The sequence below is a fragment of the Chiloscyllium punctatum genome, chromosome 32 (genome assembly GCF_047496795.1).
Source record: "Chiloscyllium punctatum isolate Juve2018m chromosome 32, sChiPun1.3, whole genome shotgun sequence".
Lineage (NCBI taxonomy): Eukaryota > Metazoa > Chordata > Chondrichthyes > Orectolobiformes > Hemiscylliidae > Chiloscyllium > Chiloscyllium punctatum.
In genome coordinates this window covers 109343-136140 of record NC_092770.1, presented here as the reverse complement: position 1 = coordinate 136140, position 26798 = coordinate 109343, and the positions used below count along the sequence as shown (strand labels likewise).

At 51.3% G+C, this 26798-nt stretch overlaps 1 protein-coding gene across 14 annotated transcripts in view; it reads left to right on the top strand.

Moving 5' to 3' along the window:
- The first annotated feature begins 13976 nt into the window (after positions 1–13976).
- LOC140457818 (transmembrane protein 168-like) overlaps positions 13977–26798 on the top strand; it is a 44991-nt gene continuing 32169 nt past the window's right edge. The window contains exons 1-6 of one of the 14 annotated variants that reach the window (XM_072551449.1): positions 13977–14124; positions 18630–18655; positions 19652–19735; positions 22301–22382; positions 22859–22916; positions 24794–26048. In XM_072551449.1, the coding sequence (XP_072407550.1) occupies positions 24912–26048 (1137 nt within the window). In that variant the 5' untranslated portion in view covers positions 13977–14124; positions 18630–18655; positions 19652–19735; ... (1 more) ...; positions 22859–22916; positions 24794–24911. Of the gene's footprint in view, positions 14125–14188; positions 14381–14634; positions 18331–18629; positions 18656–19651; positions 19736–22296; positions 22383–22858; positions 22917–24793; positions 26049–26798 lie in introns of those variants that run through there. The other 13 variants (XM_072551444.1, XM_072551443.1, XM_072551445.1 and 10 more) reach the window with 13 other exon arrangements.

The window sequence follows — 26798 nt, the reverse complement described above, 5'->3', positions numbered from 1 at the left end:
GGGGTGTTGTGGTGATGTAGTGTGTGGGGGGGGTGGGGGGGGTGTTGTGGTGATGTAGTGGGTTGGGGGGGTGGGGGGTGTGTGGTGTTGTAGTGGGTTGGGGGGGTGGGGGGGGTGTTGTGGTGATGTAGTGGGTTGGGGGGGGGTGTTGTGGTGATGTAGTGGGTTGGGGGGGTGTTGTGGTGATGTAGTGGGTTGGGGGGTGTTGTGGTGATGTAGTGGGGTTGGGGGGGTGTTGTGGTGATGTAGTGGGTTGGGGGGGTGTTGTGGTGATGTGTGGTTGGGGGGGGGTGTTGTGGTGATGTAGTGGGTTGGGGGGGGGGGTGTTGTGGTGATGTAGTGGGTTGGGGGGGGGGTGTTGTGGTGATGTAGTGGGTTGGGGGGGTGTTGTGGTGATGTGGGTTGGGGGGGTGTTGCGGTGATGTAGTGGGTTGGGGGGGGGTGTTGCGGTGATGTAGTGGGTTGGGGGGGGTGTTGCGGTGATGTAGTGGGTTGGGGGGGTCGGGGGGGTGTTGCGGTGATGTAGTGGGTTGGGGGGGTCGGGGGGGTGTTGCGGTGATGTAGTGGGTTGGGGGGGTCGGGGGGCTGTTGCGGTGATGTAGTGGGTTGGGGGGGTCGGGGGGCTGTTGCGGTGATGTAGTGGGTTGGGGGGGTCGGGGGCTGTTGCGGTGATGTAGTGGGTTGGGGGGGTCGGGGGGCTGTTGCGGTGATGTAGTGGGTTGGGGGGGTCGGGGGGCTGTTGCGGTGATGTAGTGGGTTGGGGGGGTCGGGGGGCTGTTGCGGTGATGTAGTGGGTTGGGGGGGTCGGGGGGTGTTGCGGTGATGTAGTGGGTTGGGGGGGTCGGGGGGGTGTTGCGGTGATGTAGTGGGTTTGGTGGGGGGGGCTGTTGCGGTGATGTAGTGGGTTGGGGGGGTGGGGGGGGGTGTTGCGGTGATGTAGTGGGTTGGGGGGGTGGGGGGGGTGTTGTGGTGATGTAGTGGGTGGTGGGGGGGTGTTGTGGTGATGTAGTGGGTGGTGGGGGGGGGTGTTGTGGTGATGTAGTGGGTTGGGGGTGGGGGGGGTGTTGTGGTGATGTAGTGGGGGTGGGGGGGGGTGTTGTGGTGATGTAGTGGGTGGTGGGGGGGGTGTTGTGGTGATGTAGTGGGTTTGGGGCGTGGGGGGGGTGTTGTGGTGATGTAGTGGGTTGGGGGGGTGGGGGGGGTGTTGTGGTGATGTAGTGGGTTGGGGGGGTGGGGGGGGTGTTGTGGTGATGTAGTGGGTTGGGGGGTGGGGGGGGTGTTGTGGTGATGTAGTGGGTTGGGGGCGTGGGGGGGTGTTGTGGTGATGTAGTGGGTTGGGGGGGTGGGGGGGGGTGTTGTGGGTGATGTAGTGGGTTGGGGGGGTGGGGGGGGGTGTTGTGGTGATGTAGTGGGTTGGGGGGGTGGGGGGGGTGTTGTGGTGATGTAGTGGGTTGGGGGGGTGGGGGGGGTGTTGTGGTGATGTAGTGGGTTGGGGGGGTGGGGGGGGTGTTGTGGTGATGTAGTGGGTTGGGGGGGTGGGGGGGGTGTTGTGGTGATGTAGTGGGTTGGGGGGGTGGGGGGGTGTTGTGGTGATGTAGTGGGTTGGGGGGGTGGGGGGGGTGTTGTGGTGATGTAGTGGGTTGGGGGGGTGGGGGGGGTGTTGTGGTGATGTAGTGGGTTGGGGGGGGTGGGGGGGGTGTTGTGGTGATGTAGTGGGTTGGGGGGGTGGGGGGGGTGTTGTGGTGATGTAGTGGGTTGGGGGGGTGGGGGGGGGTGTTGTGGTGATGTAGTGGGTTGGGGGGGTGGGGGGGGTGTTGTGGTGATGTAGTGGGTTGGGGGGGTGGGGGGGGTGTTGTGGTGATGTAGTGGGTTGGGGGGGTGGGGGGGGTGTTGTGGTGATGTAGTGGGTTGGGGGGGTGGGGGGGGTGTTGTGGTGATGTAGTGGGTTGAGGGGGTGGGGGGGGATGTTGTGGTGATGTAGTGGTTTGGGGGGGGGTGTTGTGATGTAGTGGTTTGGGGGGGGGGGTGTTGTGGTGATGTAGTGGTTTGGGGGGGGGGGTGTTGTGGTGATGTAGTGGGTTGGGGGGGTGTTGTGGTGATGTAGTGGGTTGGGGGGGGGTGTTGTGGTGATGTAGTGGGTAGGGGGGGTGGGGGGGTGTTGTAGTGATGTAGTGGGTTGGGGGGGTGGGGGGTGTTGTAGTGATGTAGTGGGTTGGGGGGGTGGGGGGGTGTTGTGGTGATGTAGTGGGTTGGGGGGGGGTGTTGTGGTGATGTAGTGGGTTGGGGGGGGTGTTGTGGTGATGTAGTGGGTTGGGGGGGGGGTGTTGTGGTGATGTAGTGGGTTGGGGGGGTGTTGTGGTGATGTAGTGGGTTGGGGGGGGGGTGTTGTGGTGATGTAGTGGTTGGGGGGGGTGGGGGGTGTTGTAGTGATGTAGTGGGTTGGGGGGGTGGGGGGGTGTTGTGGTGATGTAGAGGGTTGGGGGGGGTGGGGGGGTGTTGTGGTGATGTAGAGGGGGTGGGGGGGGCTGTTGTGGTGATGTAGTGGGTTGGGGGGGGGGGTGTTGTGGTGATGTAGTGGTTTGGGGGGGGGGTGTTGTGGTGATGTAGTGGTTTGGGGGGTGGGGTGTTGTGGTGATGTAGTGGTTTGGGGGGGGGTGTTGTGGTGATGTAGTGGGTTGGGGGGGGGGTGTTGTGGTGAGTGTGGTGGGGTGGGGGGGGGGTGGGGGGGGGAGTGGTTGGTGGTGATGTAGTGGGTTGGGGGGGGTGGGGGGGAGGTGTTGTGGTGATGTAGTGGGGTTGGGGGGGGGTGGGGGGGAGTGTTGTGGTGATGTAGTGGGTTGGGGGGGTGGGGGGAGTGTTGTGGTGATGTAGTGGGTTGGGGGGGTGGGGGGAGTGTTGTGGTGATGTAGTGGGTTGGGGGGGGGTGGGGGGGAGTGTTGTGGTGATGTAGTGGGGTTGGGGGGGGTGGGGGGAGGTTGTGGTGATGTAGTGGGTTGGGGGGGTGGGGGGGGTGTTGTGGTGATGTAGTGGGTTGGGGGGGTGGGGGGTGTTGTGGTGATGTAGTGGGTTGGGGGGGTGGGGGGGGTGTTGTGGTGATGTAGTGGGTTGGGGGGTGGGGGGGGTGTTGTGTTGATGTAGTGGGTTGGGGGGGTGGGGGGGGTGTTGTGGTGATGTGTGGGGTGGGGGGGGTGTTGTGGTGATGTAGTGGGTTGGGGGGGTGGGGGGGGGTGTTGTGGTGATGTAGTGGGTTGGGGGGGTGGGGGGGGGTTGTGGTGGGTTGGGGGGGGGTGGGGGGGGTGTTGTGGTGATGTAGAGGGGGGGGGGTGGGGGGCTGTTGTGGTGATGTGAGGGGTGGGGGGGGGGGGGGGGGGGGTGGGTGGGTGGGGGGGGGGGGGGGTGGGGGGGGGGGGGGGGGGGTGGGGGGGTGTGGGGTGGGGGGGGGGGGGGTGGGGGGGAGTGGGGGTGGGGGGGGGGGGGGTGGGGGGAGGGGTGGGGGGGGGTGGGGGGGGGGGGGGGTGTGGGTGGGGGGGTGGGGGGGGGGGGGGGGGGGGGGGGGGGGGGAGTGGGGGGGGGGGGGGGGGGGTGGGGGGGGGGGGAGGTGGGTTGGGGGGGTGGGGGGGGGTGTTGTGGTGATGTAGAGGGGGTGTGGGGGGGCTGTTGTGTGATGTAGAGGGGGTGTGGGGGGGCTGTTGTGGTGATTTAGTGGTTTGGGGGGCTGTTGTGGGTGATGTAGTGGGTGGGGGGTGGGGGGGGTGTTGTGGTGATGTAGTGGGTTGAGGGGGGGTGGGGGGGGTGTTGTGGTGATGTAGTGGGTTGGGGGGGTGGGGGGGGTGTTGTGGTGATGTAGTGGGTTGGGGGGGTGGGGGGGGTGTTGTGGTGATGTAGTGGGTTGGGGGGGTGGGGGGGGTGTTGTGGTGATGTAGTGGGTTGGGGGGGTGGGGGGGGTGTTGTGGTGATGTAGTGGGTTGGGGGGGTGGGGGGGGTGTTGTGGTGATGTAGTGGGTTGGGGGGGTGGGGGGGTGTTGTGGTGATGTAGTGGGGTGGGGGGGTGTTGTGGTGATGTGAGGGGGTGGGGGGGGTGGGGGGGGGGGTGTTGTGGTGATGTAGTGGGTTGGGGGGGTGGGGGGGTGTTGTGGTGATGTAGTGGGGTGGGGGGTGTTGTGGTGATGTAGTGGGGTGGGGGGGTGTTGTGGTGATGTAGTGGGGTGGGGGGGTGTTGTGGTGATGTAGTGGGGTGGGGGGGTGTTGTGGTGATGTAGTGGGGTGGGGGGGGTGGGGGGGGTGTTGTGGTGATGTAGTGGGTTGAGGGGGTGGGGGGGGTGTTGTGGTGATGTAGTGGGTTGAGGGGGGGTGGGGGGGATGTTGTGGTGATGTAGTGGTTTGGGGGGGTGTTGTGGTGATGTAGTGGGTTGGGGGGTGTTGTGGTGATGTAGTGGGTTGGGGGGGGTGGGGGGGTGTTGTGGTGATGTAGAGGGTTGGGGGGGTGGGGGGGTGTTGTGGTGATGTAGAGGGGGTGGGGGGGGCTGTTGTGGTGATGTAGTGGTTTGGGGGGGGTGTTGTGGTGATGTAGTGGGTTGGGGGGGGTGTTGTGGTGATGTAGTGGGTTGGGGGGGGTGTTGTGGTGATGTAGTGGGTTGGGGGGGTGCGGGGGGTGTTGTGGTGATGTAGTGGGTTGGGGGGGTGCGGGGGGTGTTGTGGTGATGTAGTGGGTTGGGGGGGTGGGGGGGGTGTTGTGGTGATGTAGAGGGTTGGGGGGTTGGGGGGGGTGTTGTGGTGATGTAGAGGGTTGGGGGGGTGGGGGGGGTGTTGTGGTGATGTAGAGGGTTGGGGGGGTGGGGGGGTGTTGTGGTGATGTAGAGGGTTGGGGGGGTGGGGGGGGTGTTGTGGTGATGTAGAGGGTTGGGGGGGTGGGGGGGTGTTGTGGTGATGTAGAGGGGGTGGGGGGGGCTGTTGTGGTGATGTAGTGGGTTTGGGGGGCTGTTGTGGTCATGTGGGTTTGGGGGGGTGGGGGGGCTGTTGTGGTGATGTGGGTTGAGGGGGGGTGGGGGGATGTTGTGGTGATGTAGTGGGTGGGGGGGGGTGTTGTGGGGGGGTGGGGGGGGGGGTGTTGTGGTGGGTTGGGGGGTGGGGGGGGTGTTGTGGTGATGTAGAGGGGGTGTGGGGGTGCTGTTGTGGTGATGTAGTGGTTTGGGGGGCTGGGGGGGGGGTGTTGTGGTGATGTAGAGGGGGTGTGGGGGGGCTGTTGTGGTGATGTAGTGGTTTGGGGGGCTGTTGTGGTGATGTAGTGGGTTGGGGGGGTGGGGGGGGTGTTGTGGTGATGTAGTGGGTTGAGGGGGGGTGGGGGGGTGTTGTGGTGATGTAGTGGGTTGGGGGGGGTGGGGGGGTGTTGTGGTGATGTAGTGGGTTGGGGGGGGTGGGGGGGTGTTGTGGTGATGTAGTGGGTTGAGGGGGGGTGGGGGGGTGTTGTGGTGATGTAGTGGGTTGGGGGGGTGGGGGGAGTGTTGTGGTGATGTAGTGGGTTGGGGGGGTGGGGGGAGTGTTGTGGTGATGTAGTGGGTTTGGGGGGGTGGGAGGGTGTTGTGGTGATGTAGTGGGTTTGGGGGGGTGGGAGGGTGTTGTGGTGATGTAGTGGGTTTTTGGGGGGGTGGGAGGGTGTTGTGGTGATGTAGTGGGTTTTTGGGGGGGTGGGAGGGTGTTGTGGTGATGTAGTGGGTTGGGGGGGAGGGGGGGGGCTGTTGTGGTGATGTAGTGGGTTGGGGTGGGGGGGGTGTTGTGGTGATGTAGTGGGTTGGGGTGGGGGGGGGTGTTGTGGTGATGTAGTGGGTTGGGGTGGGGGGGGTGTTGTGGTGATGTAGTGGGTTGGGGTGGGGGGGGTGTTGTGGTGATGTAGTGGGTTGGGGGGGTGGGGGGGGTGTTGTGGTGATGTAGTGGGTGGTGGGGGGGGGGGTGTTGTGGTGATGTAGTGGGTGGTGGGGGGGGGTGTTGTGGTGATGTAGTGGGTGGTGGGGGGGGTGTTGTGGTGATGTAGTGGGTTTGGGGGGGTGGGAGGGTGTTGTGGTGATGTAGTGTGTGGGGGGGGGTGTTGTGGTGATGTAGTGTGTGGGGGGGGTGTTGTGATGATGTAGGGGGTGGGGGGATTGTTGTGGTGATGTAGTGGGTTGGGGGGGAGGGGGGGGCTGTTGTAGTGATGTAGTGGGTTGGGGGGAGGGGGGGCTGTTGTGGTGATGTAGTGGGTTGGGGGGGTGGGGGGGGTGTTGTGGTGATGTAGTGGGTTGGGGGGGTGGGGGGGTGTTGTGGTGATGTAGTGGGTGGTGGGGGGGGTGTTGTGGTGATGTGGTGGGGGGGGGTGTTGTGGTGATGTAGTGGGTGGTGGGGGGGGTGTTGTGGTGATGTAGTGGGTGGTGGGGGGGGTGTTGTGGTGATGTAGTGGGTGGTGGGGGGGGTGTCGTGGTGATGTAGTGGGTGGTGGGGGGGTGTCGTGGTGATGTAGTGGGTTGGGGGGGTGGGGGGGGTGTTGTGGTGATGTAGTGGGTTGGGGGGTGGGGGGGGTGTTGTGGTGATGTAGTGGGTTGGGGGGGTGGGGGGGGTGTTGTGGTGATGTAGTGGGTTGGGGGGGTGGGGGGGGGTGTCGTGGTGATGTAGTGGGTTTGGGGGGGTGGGAGGGTGTCGTGGTGATGTAGTGTGTGGGGGGGGTGTTGTGGTGATGTAGTGTGTGGGGGGGGTGTTGTGGTGATGTAGTGGGTTGGGGGGGTGGGGGGGGGTGTTGTAGTGGGTTGGGGGGGTGGGGGGGGTGTTGTGGTGATGTAGTGGGTTGGGGGGGGTGTTGTGGTGATGTAGTGGGTTGGGGGGGGTGTTGTGGTGATGTAGTGGGTTGGGGGGGGTGTTGTGGTGATGTAGTGGGTTGGGGGGGTGTTGTGGTGATGTAGTGGGTTGGGGGGGGGTGTTGTGGTGATGTAGTGGGTTGGGGGGGGTGTTGTGGTGATGTAGTGGGTTGGGGGGGGTGTTGTGGTGATGTAGTGGGTTGGGGGGGGTGTTGCGGTGATGTAGTGGGTTGGGGGGGTGTTGCGGTGATGTAGTGGGTTGGGGGGGTCGGGGGGGTGTTGCGGTGATGTAGTGGGTTGGGGGGGTCGGGGGGGTGTTGCGGTGATGTAGTGGGTTGGGGGGGTCGGGGGGGTGTTGCGGTGATGTAGTGGGTTGGGGGGGTCGGGGGGCTGTTGCGGTGATGTAGTGGGTTGGGGGGTCGGGGGGCTGTTGCGGTGATGTAGTGGGTTGGGGGGGTCGGGGGGCTGTTGCGGTGATGTAGTGGGTTGGGGGGGTCGGGGGGCTGTTGCGGTGATGTAGTGGGTTGGGGGGGTCGGGGGGCTGTTGCGGTGATGTAGTGGGTTGGGGGGGTCGGGGGGCTGTTGCGGTGATGTAGTGGGTTGGGGGGGTCGGGGGGCTGTTGCGGTGATGTAGTGGGTTGGGGGGGTCGGGGGGCTGTTGCGGTGATGTAGTGGGTTTGGTGGGGGGGGGCTGTTGCGGTGATGTAGTGGGTTGGGGGGTGGGGGGGGTGTTGCGGTGATGTAGTGGGTTGGGGGGTGGGGGGGGTGTTGTGGTGATGTAGTGGGTGGTGGGGGGGGTGTTGTGGTGATGTAGTGGGTGGTGGGGGGGGGTGTTGTGGTGATGTAGTGGGTGGTGGGGGGGGTGTTGTGGTGATGTAGTGGGTTTGGGGGGTGGGGGGGGTGTTGTGGTGATGTAGTGGGGGGTGGGGGGGGTGTTGTGGTGATGTAGTGGGTGGTGGGGGGGGTGTTGTGGTGATGTAGTGGGTTTGGGGCGTGGGGGGGGTGTTGTGGTGATGTAGTGGGTTGGGGGGGTGGGGGGGGGTGTTGTGGTGATGTAGTGGGTTGGGGGGGTGGGGGGGGTGTTGTGGTGATGTAGTGGGTTGGGGGGGTGGGGGGGGTGTTGTGGTGATGTAGTGGGTTGGGGGCGTGGGGGGGGTGTTGTGGTGATGTAGTGGGTTGGGGGCGTGGGGGGGGTGTTGTGGTGATGTAGTGGGTTGGGGGGGGTGGGGGGGGTGTTGTGGTGATGTAGTGGGTTGGGGGGGTGGGGGGGGTGTTGTGGTGATGTAGTGGGTTGGGGGGGTGGGGGGGGTGTTGTGGTGATGTAGTGGGTTGGGGGGGTGGGGGGGGTGTTGTGGTGATGTAGTGGGTTGGGGGGGTGGGGGGGTGTTGTGGTGATGTAGTGGGTTGGGGGGGTGGGGGGGGTGTTGTGGTGATGTAGTGGGTTGGGGGGGTGGGGGGGGTGTTGTGATGTAGTGGGTTGGAGGGGTGGGGGGGGTGTTGTGGTGATGTAGTGGGTTGAGGGGGTGTGGGGGGATGTTGTGGTGATGTAGTGGTTTGGGGGGGGTGTTGTGATGTAGTGGTTTGGGGGGGGGTGTTGTGGTGATGTAGTGGGTTGGGGGGGTGTTGTGGTGATGTAGTGGGGTAGGGGGGGTGGGGGGTGTTGTAGTGATGTAGTGGGTTGGGGGGGTGGGGGGGTGTTGTAGTGATGTAGTGGGTTGGGGTGGGGGGGTGTTGTGGTGATGTAGTGGGTTGGGGGGGTGGGGGGGTGTTGTGGTGATGTAGTGGGTTGGGGGGGGTGTTGTGGTGATGTAGTGGGTTGGGGGGGGTGTTGTGGTGATGTAGTGGTTTGGGGGGGGTGTTGTGGTGATGTAGGGGGTTGGGGGGGTGTTGTGGTGATGTAGTGGGTTGGGGGGGTGTTGTGGTGATGTAGTGGGTTGGGGGGGGTGGGGGGTGTTGTAGTGATGTAGTGGGTTGGGGGGGTGGGGGGGTGTTGTGGTGATGTAGAGGGTTGGGGGGGTGGGGGGGTGTTGTGGTGATGTAGAGGGGGTGGGGGGGGGGCTGTTGTGGTGATGTAGTGGTTTGGGGGGGGTGTTGTGGTGATGTAGTGGTTTGGGGGGGTGTTGTGGTGATGTAGTGGTTTGGGGGTGGGTGTTGTGGTGATGTAGTGGTTTGGGGGGGGTGTTGTGGTGATGTAGTGGGTTGGGGGGGGTGTTGTGGTGATGTAGTGGGTTGGGGGGGTGGGGGGAGTGTTGTGGTGATGTAGTGGGTTGGGGGGGTGGGGGGAGTGTTGTGGTGATGTAGTGGGTTGGGGGGGTGGGGGGAGTGTTGTGGTGATGTAGTGGGTTGGGGGGGTGGGGGGAGTGTTGTGGTGATGTAGTGGGTTGGGGGGGGGGGGGAGTGTTGTGGTGATGTAGTGGGTTGGGGGGGGTGGGGGGGAGTGTTGTGGTGATGTAGTGGGTTGGGGGGGTGGGGGGGGGTGTTGTGGTGATGTAGTGGGTTGGGGGGGTGGGGGGGGTGTTGTGTTGATGTAGTGGGTTGGGGGGGTGGGGGGGGTGTTGTGGTGATGTAGTGGGGTGGGGGGGGTGTTGTGGTGATGTAGTGGGTTGGGGGGGTGGGGGGGGTGTTGTGGTGATGTAGTGGGTTGGGGGGGTGGGGGGGGTTTTGTGGTGGGTTGGGGGGGGGTGGGGGGGGGTGTTGTGGTGATGTAGAGGGGGTGTGGGGGGGCTGTTGTGGTGATGTAGTGGTTTGGGGGGCTGGGGGGGGTGTTGTGGTGATGTAGAGGGGGTGTGGGGGGGCTGTTGTGATGTAGAGGGGGTGTGGGGGGGCTGTTGTGGTGATGTAGTGGTTTGGGGGGCTGTTGTGGTGATGTAGTGGGTTGGGGGGGTGGGGGGGTGTTGTGGTGATGTAGTGGGTTGAGGGGGGGTGGGGGGGGTGTTGTGGTGATGTAGTGGGTTGGGGGGGTGGGGGGGGTGTTGTGGTGATGTAGTGGGTTGGGGGGGTGGGGGGGGTGTTGTGGTGATGTAGTGGGTTGGGGGGGTGGGGGGGGTGTTGTGGTGATGTAGTGGGTTGGGGGGGTGGGGGGGGTGTTGTGGTGATGTAGTGGGTTGGGGGGGTGGGGGGGTGTTGTGGTGATGTAGTGGGGTGGGGGGTGTTGTGGTGATGTAGAAGGGGTGGGGGGGTGGGGGGGGTGTTGTGGTGATGTAGTGGGTTGGGGGGGTGGGGGGGTGTTGTGGTGATGTAGTGGGGTGGGGGGGTGTTGTGGTGATGTAGTGGGGTGGGGGGGTGTTGTGGTGATGTAGTGGGGTGGGGGGGTGTTGTGGTGATGTAGTGGGGTGGGGGGGTGTTGTGGTGATGTAGTGGGGTGGGGGGGTGGGGGGGGTGTTGTGGTGATGTAGTGGGTTGAGGGGGTGGGGGGGGTGTTGTGGTGATGTAGTGGGTTGAGGGGGGGTGGGGGGATGTTGTGGTGATGTAGTGGTTTGGGGGGGGTGTTGTGGTGATGTAGTGGGTTGGGGGGTGTTGTGGTGATGTAGTGGGTTGGGGGGGTGGGGGGGTGTTGTGGTGATGTAGAGGGTTGGGGGGGTGGGGGGGTGTTGTGGTGATGTAGAGGGGGTGGGGGGGGCTGTTGTGGGTGATGTAGTGGTTTGGGGGGGGTGTTGTGGTGATGTAGTGGGTTGGGGGGGGTGTTGTGGTGATGTAGTGGGTTGGGGGGGGTGTTGTGGTGATGTAGTGGGTTGGGGGGGTGCGGGGGGTGTTGTGGTGATGTAGTGGGTTGGGGGGGTGGGGGGGGTGTTGTGGTGATGTAGAGGGTTGGGGGGGTGGGGGGTGTTGTGGGTGATGTAGAGGGTTGGGGGGGGTGGGGGGGTGTTGTGGTGATGTAGAGGGTTGGGGGGGTGGGGGGGTGTTGTGGTGATGTAGAGGGTTGGGGGGGTGGGGGGGGTGTTGTGGTGATGTAGAGGGTTGGGGGGGTGGGGGGGTGTTGTGGTGATGTAGAGGGGGTGGGGGGGGCTGTTGTGGTGATGTAGTGGGTTTGGGGGGCTGTTGTGGTCATGTGGGTTTGGGGGGGTGGGGGGGCTGTTGTGGTGATGTGGGTTGAGGGGGGGTGGGGGGGATGTTGTGGTGATGTAGTGGGTGGGGGGGGTGTTGTGGGGGGGTGGGGGGGGGTGTTGTGGTGGGTTGGGGGGGTGGGGGGGGTGTTGTGGTGATGTAGAGGGGGGTGTGGGGGTGCTGTTGTGGTGATGTAGTGGTTTGGGGGGCTGGGGGGGTGGTGTTGTGGTGATGTAGAGGGGGTGTGGGGGGGCTGTTGTGGTGATGTAGTGGTTTGGGGGGCTGTTGTGGTGATGTAGTGGGTTGGGGGGGTGGGGGGGGTGTTGTGGTGATGTAGTGGGTTGAGGGGGGGTGGGGGGGTGTTGTGGTGATGTAGTGGGTTGTGGGGGGTGGGGGGGTGTTGTGGTGATGTAGTGGGTTGGGGGGGGTGGGGGGGTGTTGTGGTGATGTAGTGGGTTGAGGGGGGGTGGGGGGGTGTTGTGGTGATGTAGTGGGTTGGGGGGGTGGGGGGGGTGTTGTGGTGATGTAGTGGGTTGGGGGGGTGGGGGGGTGTTGTGGTGATGTAGTGGGTTGGGGGGGTGGGGGGGTGTTGTGATGATGTAGTGGGGTGGGGGGGTGTTGTGGTGATGTAGAGGGGGTGGGGGGGTGGGGGGGGTGTTGTGGTGATGTAGTGGGTTGGGGGGGTGGGGGGGTGTTGTGGTGATGTAGTGGGGTGGGGGGGTGGGGGGGGTGTTGTGGTGATGTAGTGGGTTGAGGGGGGGTGGGGGGATGTTGTGGTGATGTAGTGGTTTGGGGGGGGTGTTGTGGTGATGTAGTGGTTTGGGGGGGGTGTTGTGGTGATGTAGTGGGTTGGGGGGGTGTTGTGGTGATGTAGTGGGTTGGGGGGGTGTTGTGGTGATGTAGTGGGTTGGGGGGGTGGGGGGGTGTTGTGGTGATTTGGGGGGGTGGGGGGGGTGTTGTGGTGATTTGGGGGGGTGGGGGGGGGTGTTGTGGTGATTTGGGGGGGTGGGGGGGGGGTGTTGTGGTGATGTAGAGGGGGTGGGGGGGGCTGTTGTGGTGATGTAGTGGTTTGGGGGGGGTGTTGTGGTGATGTAGTGGGTTGGGGGGGGTGTTGTGGTGATGTAGTGGGTTGGGGGGGTGGGGGGGGTGTTGTGGTGATGTAGTGGGTTGGGGGGTGGGGGGTGTTGTGGTGATGTAGAGGGTTGGGGGGGTGGGGGGGTGTTGTGGTGATGTAGAGGGTTGGGGGGGTGGAGGGGGTGTTGTAGTGATGTAGAGGGTTGGGGGGGTGGGGGGGTGTTGTGGTGATGTAGAGGGGGTGGGGGGGCTGTTGTGGTGATGTAGTGGGTTTGGGGGGCTGTTGTGGTGATGTGGGTTTGGGGGGGTGGGGGGGCTGTTGTGGTGATGTAGTGGGTTGAGGGGGGGTGGGGGGATGTTTTGTGATGTAGTGGTTTGGGGGGGGTGTTGTGGTGATGTAGTGGGTTTGGGGGGTGGGGGGGGTGTTGTGGTGATGGAGTGGGTTTGGGGGGTGGGGGGGGTGTTGTGGTGATGGAGTGGGTTTGGGGAGTGGGGGGGTGTTGTGGTGATGTAGTGGGTTGGGGGGGTGGGGGGGGGGCTGTTGTGGTGATGTAGTGGGTTTGGGGGGGTGGGGGGGGGGTGTTGTGGTGATGTAGTGGGTTTGGGGGGGTGGGGGGGGTGTTGTGGTGATGTAGTGGGTTTGGGGGGGTGGGGGGGGGTGTTGTGGTGATGTAGTGGGTTTGGGGGGTGGGGGGGGTGTTGTGGTGATGTAGTGGGTTTGGGGGGGGTGTTGTGGTGATGTAGTGGGTTTGGGGGGGGGTGTTGTGGTGATGGAGTGGGTTTGGGGGGTGGGGGTGGTGTTGTGGTGATGGAGTGGGTTTGGGGGGTGGGGGTGGTGTGGTGATGGAGTGGGTTTGGGGGGGTGGGGGGGGTGTTGTGGTGATGGAGTGGGTTTGGGGGGGGCGTGTTGTGGTGATGGAGTGGGTTTGGGGGGTGGGGGTGGTGTTGTGATGGAGTGGGTTTGGGAGGTGGGGGTGGTGTTGTGGTGATGGAGTGGGGTTTGGGGGGGCGTGTTGTGGTGATGGAGTGGGTTTGGGGGGTGGGGGTGGTGTTGTGGTGATGGAGTGGGTTTGGGGGGGCGTGTTGTGGTAATGGAGTGGGTTTGGGGGGTGGGGGGGGTGTTGTGGTGATGTAGTGGGTTGGGGGGGTGGGGGGGGCTGTTGTGGTGATGGAGTGGGTTTGGGGGGTGGGGGGGGGTGTTGTGGTGATGGAGTGGGTTTGGGGGGTGGGGGGGTGTTGTGGTGATGGAGTGGGTTGGGGGGTTGGGGGGGGCTGTTGTGGTGATGGAGTGGGTTGGGGGGTTGGGGGGGCTGTTGTGGTGATGGAGTGGGGTGGGGGGGGGGCTGTTGTGGTGATGTAGTGGGTTTGGGGGGGTGTTGTGGTGATGTAGTGGGTTTGGGGGGGGTGGGGGGGGTGTTGTGGTGATGTAGTGGGTTTGGGGGGGTGGGGGGGGTGTGGTGATGTAGTGGGTTTGGGGGGTGGGGGTGGTGTTGTGGTGATGGAGTGGGTTTGGGGGGGGGGTGTTGTGGTGATGGAGTGGGTTTGGGGGGGGGTGTTGTGGTGATGGAGTGGGTTTGGGGGGGGTGTTGTGGTGATGGAGTGGGTTTGGGGGGTGGGGGTGGTGTTGTGGTGATGGAGTGGGTTTGGGGGGGTCGGGGGGGTGTTGTGGTGATGGAGTGGGTTTGGGGGGGTGGGGGGGTGTTGTGGTGATGTAGTGGGTTTGGGGGGGTGGGGGGCTGTTGTGGTGATGTGGTGGGGGGGTGGGGGTGGGGGGGGTGTTGTGGTGATCTGGGTTTGGGGGGGGTGTTGTGGTGATGTAGTGGTTTGGGGGGTGGGGGTGGTGTTGTGGTGATGGAGTGGGTTTGGGGGGGGGTGTTGTGGTGATGGAGTGGGTTTGGGGGGTGGGGGTGGTGTTGTGGTGATGGAGTGGGTTTGGGGGGGTGGGGGGCTGTTGTGGTGATGTGGTGGGGGGGGTGTTGTGGTGATCTGGGTTTGGGGGTGGGGGGGTGTTGGGGCCCGGTGCCTCCGCCTGTTGTCCTGAGGCGGGAGCCGTCCAGGGGGCGGGTCCTCCCCGGCCCTTCCCTCTGAGTCTCGGCGGCGGTGTTAGTTCTTGGGGCGGGGGGTAAACGACACCATCCTCCGGTGTGTCTGACAGAGAGAGAGCGCGGAGCTGGGGCCGAGGCAGGTAACCGCGGAGGGGGGGGGGGGCGGGATAGCGCCCGGTCGCGGGCCGGGCCGGGCCGGGCCGGGCCGGGTGTAACAGTTACCCGAGCAGCCGGCTGTGCCGGGCCCTGCTAGGCCGGGCCCCTGGAGCTGGCTCCAGGCCTCACATCAACAGAGTGTGTGTTGTGTCGGATATTGAGACCTTCGTCCCCTTTACTCACCGCCTCGGGATTAAACTGTCAACCTGGAGACGGGGTTTGAAGGATGGCTATCGGCCGGTAAATAAACCCCTCCATCAGGAGAGTTTGAGTCGGGGCACAGCCGCTGTTGTTGTAATGTGGAAAATATGAAAGGCCACAATCTCCCCAAATAACACGCAGTCTGTTTTGTGATTAAATATCGACCCTCCTCTGCTTCATCTTTGTGCATGGAATCTGTTGGGTAGATTTCACGGGGAAAGTTGGATGTTTAACGTCTTTTTTAAAATCAATCTTGGTCTGCAAAAGAAAAAGGCATTGTGACAGTGCAGCCTTACATTAGGCGTTCAGATTGCACTGAGACTAACAAGATTATCTGGAGCAACTGTGTAATATAATACAAGCCAATTAAAACTTGACTTTCAATGTTTCAAATAAATAAAAAAGTTTGTTTTGGGATTGACAGTTGGCAATCACTCTGAATTGTAATCCACAAGAATCATCTGACAACCTTTCCTCTCCATCCCAATTCAACTCCAGTTTTCTGGTCATAGCTGCTCCCTCCTGTGTGTCCTGGAGAAGCATGATAGAACAGTATATGTTAATCATGCACTTGACTTTTCTGATCTCAGCAGCAAGTTTATCAATTTCAAGTCATAATCTTTGCATCAGTTATTTTTGGGACATTGGCTGTTTCCTTTAAACATCATCCCTTTATTTGTTAAATGTCTCTTGCAATTAACCTGATCACAGATCTACCTTTTTCTTCTCTCCATTGTCCCCCAATTTCCCTGTCTCTCTGCTTAAAATTTGTTATCTCTAACAGTGGCTCAGTGGTTATCACTGCTGCCTCATAGCACCAGGGACCTGGATTCAGTTCCAGCCACGGGTGACTTCTGTGTGCAGTTTGCACATTCTCCCCATGTCTGTGTGGGTTTCCTCCGAGTGCTCCATTTCCTCCCACAATCCAAAGGTGTGCAAATTCGGTGAATTGGCCATGCTAAATTGCCCATAGTGTTCAGGGATTTATAGGTTAGGTGCATTAGTATGGGGAAATGTAAAGTAATACGGTAGGGGAGTGGGTCTGAGTGGGATACTGTTCGGAGGGTGGACTTTGGTGTGGAATTGTTGGGCCAAATGACCTGTTTCCACATGGTAGGGATTCTATGATTCTAACTTTTTCAAGTTCTGACTATCAACCATTAACTACCTTTGTTTTTCTACTGATAGTTCCTGACTTCAGTATTTGTAGTACTTTCTGTTGTCTAATGTTAAGGATATTTTATACTTGTATTAGGCCCTTCTAAACTGTAGGAATTGTGGTGTGTTTGTTAATGGGTGATTAATTGTACAGATTTTCGGTCGGAGTGGTAAATCTGCCATGACTTTGAAATTCAGGGTTCCATTTAAATTTATGGAGGTTTCCACTGTTTTACTATACATGTGGCAATCTGGCACCATTTTCATAAGTATGTACTTAGCACTGTGGTTTGGTGGTAACCCTTTTCACCAGAATCAGAATAGTTTTAAGTTTAAGGCTTACTGTAGTATTTGAACATGATCTAAACTCACACTTTAGTGCATTACTGAAAAAGAGTGCAGCGTCACTGGATGATCAATTGAGGCTTAATGTCTTTACTCGTGGATGATAAAACAGTTGTTCTAAGTTTTTACTTTTTAATAATGTACATATGTGAAAGTGTTATCTTAATGTTTCTACTATTTCTGTAATTCGCTGCACTAATTAATAGATTATTCATCCTGAAGAAGAGTTTACATGCGCAACTTTCAGTTATTGCACTGAATATATTAAGGTTGTAATTTTACATGTATCTGGTCCCTCTAAAATGGGGAGAGGGTAAAGTAAACTAAACTATACAACCTTGGCATGCAGGTTCATAGTGTATTGAAAGTAGAGTCGCAGGTAGGTAAAACAGTGAAAAAGGTGTTTGGTATGCCTTCCTTTATTGGTCAGAGCATTGAGTGTAGGAGTTGGGAAGTCATATTGCAACTGTACGGGATATTGATTAGTCCACTTTTGGAATGTTGTATGCATGTTCTGGTCTCCCATATACAGGAAGGATGTTGTGAAACTTGAAAGGGTTTAGAAAAGATTTACAAAGCTGTTGCCAGGGTTGGAGGATTTGAGCTATAGTGAGAAGCTGAATAGGCTGGGGCTATTTTCCCTAGAGAGTCAGAGACTGAAGGGTGACCTTATAGAGGTTTATAAAGCCATGAGGGGCATAGATAGGGTAAATAGACAAGGTGTTTCCCTGGGGTAGAGGAGTCCAGAATGAGATGGCAAAAGTTTAGGGTTGGAGAGCAAAGACATAAAAGAGACCTAAGGGAAAGTTTTTCACGCACAGGGTGGTGCGTGTATGGAATGACCTGCCAGAGGAAGTAGTGGAGGCTGGTACAATTACAACATTAAAAAGGAATCTGGATGGGTATATGAATATGAAGGGTTTGGAGGGATATGGACGAAATACTGGCAAATGAGATTAGATTAATTTAGGATATCTGATTGGCATGAAAGAGTTGGACCAAAGGGTCTGTTTCCATGCTGTACATCTCCATATCTGTGGGAGTATGCCTATTGTGAAATCTAGCTTTGAGAGCAAGATCTTATATGTTCACTGATGTCAACTTTGAATTAAAGATGTGGTGCTAAAATAAGATACATTTTGTCCAAAGCTTTTTATCTTGCACTTATCAGGATAATTTGCAAGAATAATAATTCAAGGGCAAAGACAGTATATATACTTATGAAAAGAGACTGCTGATTGGTTGGCAAATTGAGTCTGATTTGTGGACAAGTGGCAATCTAATGAGCACTTTCCTCTTGTATAGTACAAATTTTGCTTTTCCCATTGAATTAATATTCTTGCAAATTGTCCTAATGACTGCATGACGGGAAGCTTCAACAAAATATTTCTTCTCAGTAATATTCAAGTTCTGTATGCCCAAAAGATTAAGTAAAGGCATATCAGCAGCAACACTGATTTTAGCTGAATGTGAAGTGTTCTTTTTTAGGCAAGTCATACATTCTGCAAGTAAAAACTGAAGTTTCTCCTTTTAATAGATTTATTACCACTCACTGTTATTAAAGTGTAATTTGGACAGAAAAGTCTTACAGTTGCGGGTACGGTTAAATGTGGAAATCAGGGATTTGATATCCAGGTTACTGCTTCTGTTTGCGTCAGAGTTATAAACTTGGGTCATTTTAAGAATCAAACAGAATAGCTCCGGTGTTACTTGAGAGCAGGTAATGCGAGCATTTATGAAAGCTAGAAAGAGGTTCTTGTGTTGGGTGGTTACTACACTAGGTGCACAGGTCTCATTGTAAAGAAAATCGATGATGGTCCTGAAGACCTTACAGTCATGCTGTTATAGCTAGTATGGACTGTTATCTACATAAAGTCATTTCCAAAATTAGCAAGAAACTGGCCAAGAGGTCCAAGATCAAGTCCTTTGTGAAAGTGTGTAACCCCAACTACCTGGCGCTAACCAGATACTCTACTGATATTCCCCTGAATAAGACCATTTTGAAGAAAAATGTTTTTAGGGACCCAGCATTGCAGTGTGAAGCCAAAGTAATGTTTGAAGAAAGGTACAAGGCTGGAAAAAATAAATGGTTCTTCCAAAAGTTGCGATTCAAAATTGTAATTTGATATCGATAAATATTCATTTGAACTAAAACATGTTGTGTTCTTAGATATTTTGTAATCAAACGGTTCAGAGCATGTGGGACTTGAACCTTGTCCTCCTTGCTCAGAGGTACTTGGGGTGCAATGGTACTGTCTCTACCTCAGAGCCTGGAGGTCCAGGTATACCTCAACAGGTTGATTAAAAATATTTGCAAGTGCTGTATTCTGAGGGCACTTGTAGCACTGTTGTAGTGTTCCTATCTCCAGGTCAGGAGGCTGAGATTCAAATCCTTCTTGGTCAGCATGTGTTTAATGAAATTTCTGAATAGGGTGATTACGCAAGTGGACCAGAGGGCCCAAGTACAAATCCCACCTACTCCAGAGGTATGTCATAACATGTTTGACCGGTGATTTCAAAGCAAAAATATGAAATAGCCATTCCAGCAAAAGGGCATCTTGTTTTAAAAAATGTGCTGTGTTCTTCCCAGAGGTCTTAGTTTCAGGAAAGGGAAAGATGGAGCTGATATTTGTACCAAATAATAGATTTACCATAAAACCATTTGTCTTTATAACTATAAAGTTGTTTGCTGTCTAAATAAGTGTATGCATATCAGTGTATGAATCAGTTAACTCCAGTGTTAATTGCTTGTTGATGTAACAAGCCTTTAATTACTTCCTTTTAGCTCTTTGGTGCTGAAAAGGATCTTTAGTAAGTATAGCATCTATTCAGTTAATATTTAATTGTTATTGGATAATTTAAAAGATGTAATTTTTAAAACTTTTCCTTTCTATCTCTTTCTATCTCTTTCTCTCTCTCTCTCTCTCATTCCCATGTTTCTTTCCTTCTCTTTATTTTGCTTTCTCTACCTGATTTGACATTTTACTTTCAATGTACAAATTCTTTAGAACAATTCTTCAACCCAGACAGCTAAGTTGTACACTTTGCTCGGCCTAGTCAGTATGTGTTTGATCACCTGTAGAGGACACTGTATAAATTTTCCAATAAAATGTTTATAGAGTTTTATGTATAATGAATGGCTGGAATCAATTATTTCCTGTTGCCACTGTGTTTGTCCCAGACCAGAAACTCCTAACTTCCTAGTCTACAGCTTCATGTCCTTCCTGGCCACAATCTCAGGTTCAAATAGACAGATTGCACCCACTATGATCTGTATTACTTGGAGTCGAGCTTGCAAAACCATTTTTTCTATGGCATAAAGACCCACTGACGTTCACCTCCATGATTTGACTTGCCTTTCCCCCTCAGTCCGTTTGCTGCTGCCATCCTGATAAATTCTGATTCCTCTGTGGTCTTGCCAGCTCCTAATCTTCATAACCTTCAGAATAGCGATTCCCCACTAACTCTACTTTCTTGTAACTTTAGACTTTTGTACATTTCTCACCACCTTCACCCTGTCATTGTTGATACTGTTTTCAATATAGGAGATCTCAAGCTCTGGAATTCCCTTCCCAAACCTATCCACCATTTCAGCTGCCTACACTTCTTTAAGATACTGCTTGAAACATACTGCTGTGATTAAGTTTTTGATCACCTATTCAGTGCCTCCTTTGACATGTGTCTTCCTTTTGGTTTAATTATGCTCCTCTGATGTACCTTGGGATGTTTTATCACATTATATTGTTCATGTTGTAAATTACTAATTCTGTGGTCCTGCTTGTGATACTAACTAAATATTCTTCTCAGCCAGTGGTAATATAAAGATGGCTTGTTGAAATCTCCTGATATCTGGTTGTGAAGAGAAGCGTGGAGATCCTGCAGACATCAGATGTAGGTGTTTATTAACAACAAATATTTGTTTAAGATTGTATAAAATGAAGGATAAAATTAAATACCAGATGAAAGTTATATTTACTGCACTAATGTGGCAGAATGTGCAGTAATTCTGTAGAGATTGTATTTTTCTTGCATTGAGCAGAATAAACGATTGCTGAGGGATTGTTAATTCAAAATGGGATTATTTTATGAAAAGCTGCTACTTACACTATCATAGAGCCCTTTAAAATCATGTAATTGATGTCATCATATAGCTGAGCAATGGAGAGTATGAAGGTTGTTATTGATTAGGCCCTAAATTGTTTTATAGTGCATGAGTTAGCATTGCTGTTCCACTTCACATTTTTGAACAACATATCAAAACATGTTCGAAATACACTTTTTGACCACTAGTTTCATTGATGTAGCCATATACATCCATTGATTTACTAGTCAAATGACAAATCAAGAGGTGCAAAGTTGATCTCAGATAAGACCATACAGCAAAATGGATTGAAATGTGAAAAGTACAATTAGAGAAAACTTACTCATTTAAATCCTTTATTGGCTGTACTCCAATCTCATTCAATCAAAATGTTTCTCTTAATTCCAACAATCACCCATCAGGCAGTTGCACACTTCAATATACACTATACTTGTAAATTTGATACTTTCCAGAAAAAACAGTTGTAGCATTCCTGTTGTTTTGATTGAGACTGGCTCCACTGGAACAAATCATGTGTTAGACAACTGTTTTCTCATCAGGACACTGAAGCATTGTAAATATTATCATTTTCAAATTTAATGTATTAGTTATTTGTTTTTAACCAATTTTTTCAAAATGAAACTAATGAATTCAGGATGCTTTTTTGCAATAAGACTAACATTAGCCATGTATTTCTGGTAACGTTTTGCATCCATTTTGAAAATGACTTGAAAAATATGGTTCTTACGGGTCCTTTACAGATACTAACATTGGAAAAAACTTGTCAGTATCAATCTGATGTGTTCTTATTATTTTATTCATTGCTCATTTAAATAACACTCAGCTAACTATATTGTGATTATGATCATTTCGGACCACAGAAATATTGATTTTCATATTAAGGATAGCAATGTTTTCCTTGAATGCATGACTCAATCTTTAAACCGAAAAGTGCTCAAAAGACTTTTTTTTAAAAGTTGATTGAAACAAAGGGTAAAATAGAAGATTGGTAAAAGCCCATAATTAAGTGAAAACTTTCTTTCCAAATGAGGCACTTTTTATTTTTGATATATTTGTAAATTTGAGCTGAGTTTGAGTTATACGTTTTGTAAAAAAGTTTGATATTTGTGATAATAGTGTAAGAAGGTGAAAGGAGAGAATAGATATCTACAGTGGAGGCTTCAATAAGTGATTTAACTTGTTAATTTATGTATTTATGTTGCACTAACAAAAATGCCTAATAAATTTAAGAATAAAAATGTATTAAAACCTAAAATATGCAGTTTTTAATCCAGACTCTGGTATCAAAATATATTTGCTAAATTAACTTTCAGTAATTTTTCATTATTAAGTTGATCTCTCAAAACCCAGGCCAGCTTGTTCTAAATGAGGGTTTCATCATCATCACTCTGAAGCTGTGTGTAGCATTGCACATGTGCCGACCAAATCAGAAATCCAGAAATTGTTGTCAGAAATAACCAGCTGTTTCATGGGGTCAACTATTGCCAGTTTTACAGATGCAAGCAGCGCAATTCAGTGATTTGATGTGTGTTTTACCTGCTTCTGCACTATTTTCACTGTAAAAGCCATTGAAAGGTTGCACCTCTGTCGAAAGACTATAACTGACTTTTTAATGAAGTACTAGTTCATAATTACATGTAAACTTCTCTGTCACAACTTCTCTATCCCGAAAAACTAATTTTCAGAGCCAGGGATGCAAGTCTCTTTCCCTAAAAATAAGCTTTTTAAAATAAAAACTATTTTTTATATATTGAAAATTTGTTTATATTTCAGGTTGTACTTTAAACTGTGAACCTGAAAATCTGAGCCAATTTAGGAGGAGACAGTCTATAGATTAATGTTATACTCAATGGAATTTGGAAGAATGCTTCAATAAGATCTTCTCTCATAAGATACTTAGGGGGCTTGAAAGGGTAGATACAAAGAGATGTCCAGTACAGCTGACTTTACTTAACTTCATTGTTTTGAAACTGACTTGGGTGTGTGAAAACTTTCCATATTAGTTATGAGCTACTTTTGGAATTCCTCTTTGTTCAGACTGCTTTCTGGCTGAGATGTTGATCTTTTTCTTCATGGGCATTCACTTGATGTTATTACTGATCAAACAAATTGATGATGCCCCACATGGATCAGATGATACAGATACCACTTAGATTTTTGACTTGAACAATGGTATTATCCTGGAAGTGCCAGTACTTTGATCTAGGACACCTCCATATGGTTTTGCATTTGGTATACTGACAGAAGATGCTGTTTGTATAATGAGGCCATGTTGAGCGCGCTTTTGTCAGCAAAGGACATTGTTTGGGCTGACTTTGCCCATAATATTTCTCTCATGATTCTTCTCCAGATAGCAGTGCAAGGGCAGCCCTGGCATTCAAGTCTCCTAGATGGACGATCTTTTCCTTTTGGGATGGCAATGAGAACTGCATAGAGGTCAGAATAATAAAATTTTCCCTTAATATTTTCATCAGATAGCATCTTCAACTTGATAGGCTGAATGACCTTCTTTGCATCATCGTAGTTTTATGATTCTGGGAGTCAAGAGTGGCTATAAGTGCTGAGGACTGTAACAAATTGGTGATGCCTAAGCACTCGGTATTGTGTCATGGGCCTTTCTCTTGTAAAATTAGGGAGGTCTGGTAGTGCATCCAAGATCTATTTTGGATTGGTTTATTTTAGAAGTGTCTATGTCAATCTTGCCTTTCCACTAGGTGCATCATCTGCTTTTTCCTTCAGCTCCCCTTCTTCAAGAAGCTGGGTCTCAATGAGGGCAGCAATGTTAATTTGGAGTATTAATTGTTGTCATTATATGATAATAGGTTTTCTTTCCAAATTATCATTCTTGAGATTATCTATAAGTATTCTAACGGTTTAAATTGCAAAATTTAAAGAGTTTTCTTTTTGATCAGAAAGAACTGCTGACTATGGTTCCCCAGCCAGGAAAAAGTGGGACTGACAATTTTTAGGGTAAGTTTACAGGCTGTTCCCTGTTTGGAGTGAGCACAGGACATTTCAATCCCAACACAGCAGTCCAACAACCATTGTACATCTGCTGCCTATGCAGATTTATTAGGGCTCCAGCTCTTCAATATGTAGCAAATCGACCCTAGCCAAACCCTGTGTGTAAATATGTTTAATATGGAATTCTTGGGATGCTGTTGTTGTTCATATAATCTTGATGGATTGGCAATCTGATTTCAGTGACGTGTTAGTCATGACAATCGAGACCAATTTATATCTGAATTTTTTTGTAGCTGTGCAATGCACAGTCTCCCTTCGCCTGTTTTGCTATTGAGGCTTCACATTTTGTTATTTGCAGCCATTTAATTACTTTGATATATAAATAAATAACTTGAACAGTACATCAGTCACTTATTTCCTATACAGTACAATGCTCTGTATAAGGCAAATGTGTGATTCAAGCATGCTCAGAGAATGGTGCAGAGGTTTCCTTGTAAAGCAAATTGCTGTGCATACTAGAGCTCTACATTTTCAGTCATTTATAGGAAGAGAATTGAGAAATGGAGTGTTGATATAATTACAGCTGGTGTTTGCTGAGCAAAAATTTAAAGATTAATCCAATGCATTAGCCTTTTTGTATTTCATACACCTGAGATAAATGCCATATAATTGAAACAAACAAACATTTTGATTATGCATAAACTTTGTTTATAGATATCGTTATCATTTAAGTGCCATCTTGTGAATGGGATATTAAACTGAAGCATATTGTTCTCTCCTCTCTCCTTTAAATCCTTTATCAATAATCTTGAATTTATGTATGCCTTTTATTCAATTACTTGCTAGAATATTTGCTCAAATTAAAAACAATGGATGTCCTTTGTTCATTGTTTTTAGGTGCAGTTCTTAAATGAGGTTCTGGCATTGGAAAAGTTCTTTGTAAATCAGAAATATTTGATACTGTTTATTTTAAATATAATGTCTAAGTATACTGAAATTTGAAAAAAATAGTGTGGCATCTGAAGTGTGAAGAGTACATTTCAGAATGTATGTGGTGAATAATCTCCTGCAAAATACTCTTTATTTGGGTTAACAGATATTAGAATGCATCAGTCAAAATAGTATTTGTAATAGCAAATATTTGTCTTTTGTGCTATTATTAAATTTTGTGGGACATAAGTGAAATCAAAATCATGGATAGGAGTTCTTAATTATCATTGTAAATGTCCTTTCTGTTAGATATATTACTTTTTTTTAGTCAACCGTATTCTGTCATCATTTGTATTCTCAAATCCTTAAATTTCTTCTCCGTCTCTACATTTGGTTTAACAATTGATCTTTATCTTGATATGTAAGTCATAAACTTTTCTCCATCATTTCACTTGAGTCAAATATGACTGTTGTCTATTAATTATCCTTTTTGAGAGAATTAAAAATTTCTGAAAATTGCTAGATTTTAAAAAATCTTGATATTGCTGTGTCATTGACTCCAACTTTGTACGTTTTTGTATCGTCACTCTTCTGTCCAAACTAATTCATTGTTACAATTCCTAACTTTACATCTGTTAAGTTGAAATATGAATTGAATAAGTAGGAACGATGCTGCTGTCCAAAATATCCTATCGCATGACAAAATAAACTTGAGGATTAATTTTATGTAAAATGTATAATTCCACAAAATGCAGAAGGTCAAACAACCATTTCAATTTCAAATTGAAAGAATTCACTCCGAGTAAATTAATGATGGATATTTGAAAGTAATCATACAGAGTTCAGTTGTCATTTAAGAGTTTCCTGTTAATGGTGCAAGTTTTGCTTCAGCATTTTGATCCTACACATATCCACTCTCTGCATATAGTCATTGAACTGTGTTTTTTTAATAGGACTTCCCACTTGTGTGAGCTTGGTTCTACAGTGACGAATGGCGCCTTAGAAGATCATCAGCATCTGCACTGTGCAGAATCACCAGAAGTGCTGTCAAAGCCTTTTCAATCATATTACATGTGTAAATCACTGCGTTATTGTGTGAGCCACTGTCTTTATGCAGTAATGACTAAACTGGAGGAACTCAACAGAGAAGCAAATATGCACTCCTCAATTCGATATCTTGGCTATCTGGCAAATATAAGTTTGCTGGTGGCAATTTGTATGGGCCTATACGTCCGATGGGAGAAAACAGAAAATATATTATTGCTTGTGATATTTATACTGGGACTTTTTGTGCTGGGCATTGCTAGTATATTGTACTATTACTTCTCCATGGAAGCAGCAAGTTTGAGTCTGTCTCATCTCTGGTTTGGATTTTTACTTGGTCTCCTCTGTTTTATAGATAACTCTAAATTTAAAACTGATGCAAAAGAAGAAGCCACCAAATATTTACTATTGACCAGCATTTTGGTTAGGATTTTGTGGTCATTAGTGGAGCGAATGTGTGGATGTGTCCGACACCAACCTGCCCTTTTAACATCTGCAGAATGTCTAGAGCTGGTTGGATTTGCTATAGCCAGCACTGCCATGTTGATGCCCAACTGCTTGAGTGTTGTTTTACTTGTTTTTGCTTTGTCAATGTTGATTGTTGATTTACGGATGAAATCCTTCCTGGCAGTTCCAAACTTGATAATCTTTGCAGTGATTACATCCCTGTTGTTTTTTCCATCTTTAAAAATTAGCACTAACCCCTTTGCCTTGGCTTGTTATTTCAGCCGCCTAATTTGTGACCCCTTACTGGATCTTTATTTTAGTGGCTTATCTGTTACTGAACGGTGGAAACCTTACCTGTATGGCCGGACACTATGTAGACGAATTTCCATTCTTCCTGTAGCAGCTGTTGAGCTGATATTTTTCATTCTTGCTGCATTAAAGTTAAATAACTTAGACCGTTGGTATTTCCTGATACCAGGATTTTCTATCTTTGGGATCTTCTGGTTGATCTGCCATATAATTTTTCTCATAACTTTCTGGGGTTTTCATACAAAGCTCAATGACTGTCAAAAAATCTACTATACTCATAGGATAGATAATAAGAGTCTGGACTGTGTAATGGCATCCAAAGGAATGCGTCATTTTTGCTTGATTTCTGAGCGGTTAGTCTTTTTCAGCCTATTTTCCACGGCAATTCTGGGTGCAGTCTCTTGGCAGGTATGTGTTATAATATTTGAAATTACCATTAATTTGGTCATGACCAATGATTTACTAAGTTACAAATGTTTACTGGGTACTTTCCATAAATATTTAACAGTTTGAGCCATAGATATATTTTTATGTGAACTTGTGCATATATCTATAAAGTCATAATTACTTAGAATTGCTTTTCAAAGAAAGGTTATGATTAAAACCAGGAGCCTGTTATAGTTAACTTGAAAAGAGCATAGAGTGCTCTGAAACGTTTTTATTTTTTTTAAGAGATCCTATTGTAGAAATAAGCATACTTGAATGTGCATTAAGATCTTTTATCTTAATTATATTTTAAAAATACACTGCATAAGATCTCTTTAGGAGCTGGGTGTTTAAATCTTTTAGGTGCATTCTTGTACCTAAATAAATAATTTTGTTTTATTAATTAGTTTTCAACAAAGTCATAAATGTCTGTAAGTGAGTTATTTGTTCACTGAGGTGGAGAAGCAACAGGTGCGTTGACTATTTTTGAAGTCCTAGAAGCCAAATGACATGCTATTGGTAGAACTGAGGAAGAGTTGATCAAAAAGTCACATATCGACAGGAAATCAAAAGATTAAAATAAACAGGAAAGCTATTTTTTAAAAAAATTGGTGATGAACATGACATCTACAAAAGTAATAAAAATATCAGTTGCCATTAAAGTTACAACTGTCAAACAATCAGTCATATTCTTTTTTAAGGTGCAATATCTGCATCAGCTTTACCTAGTTT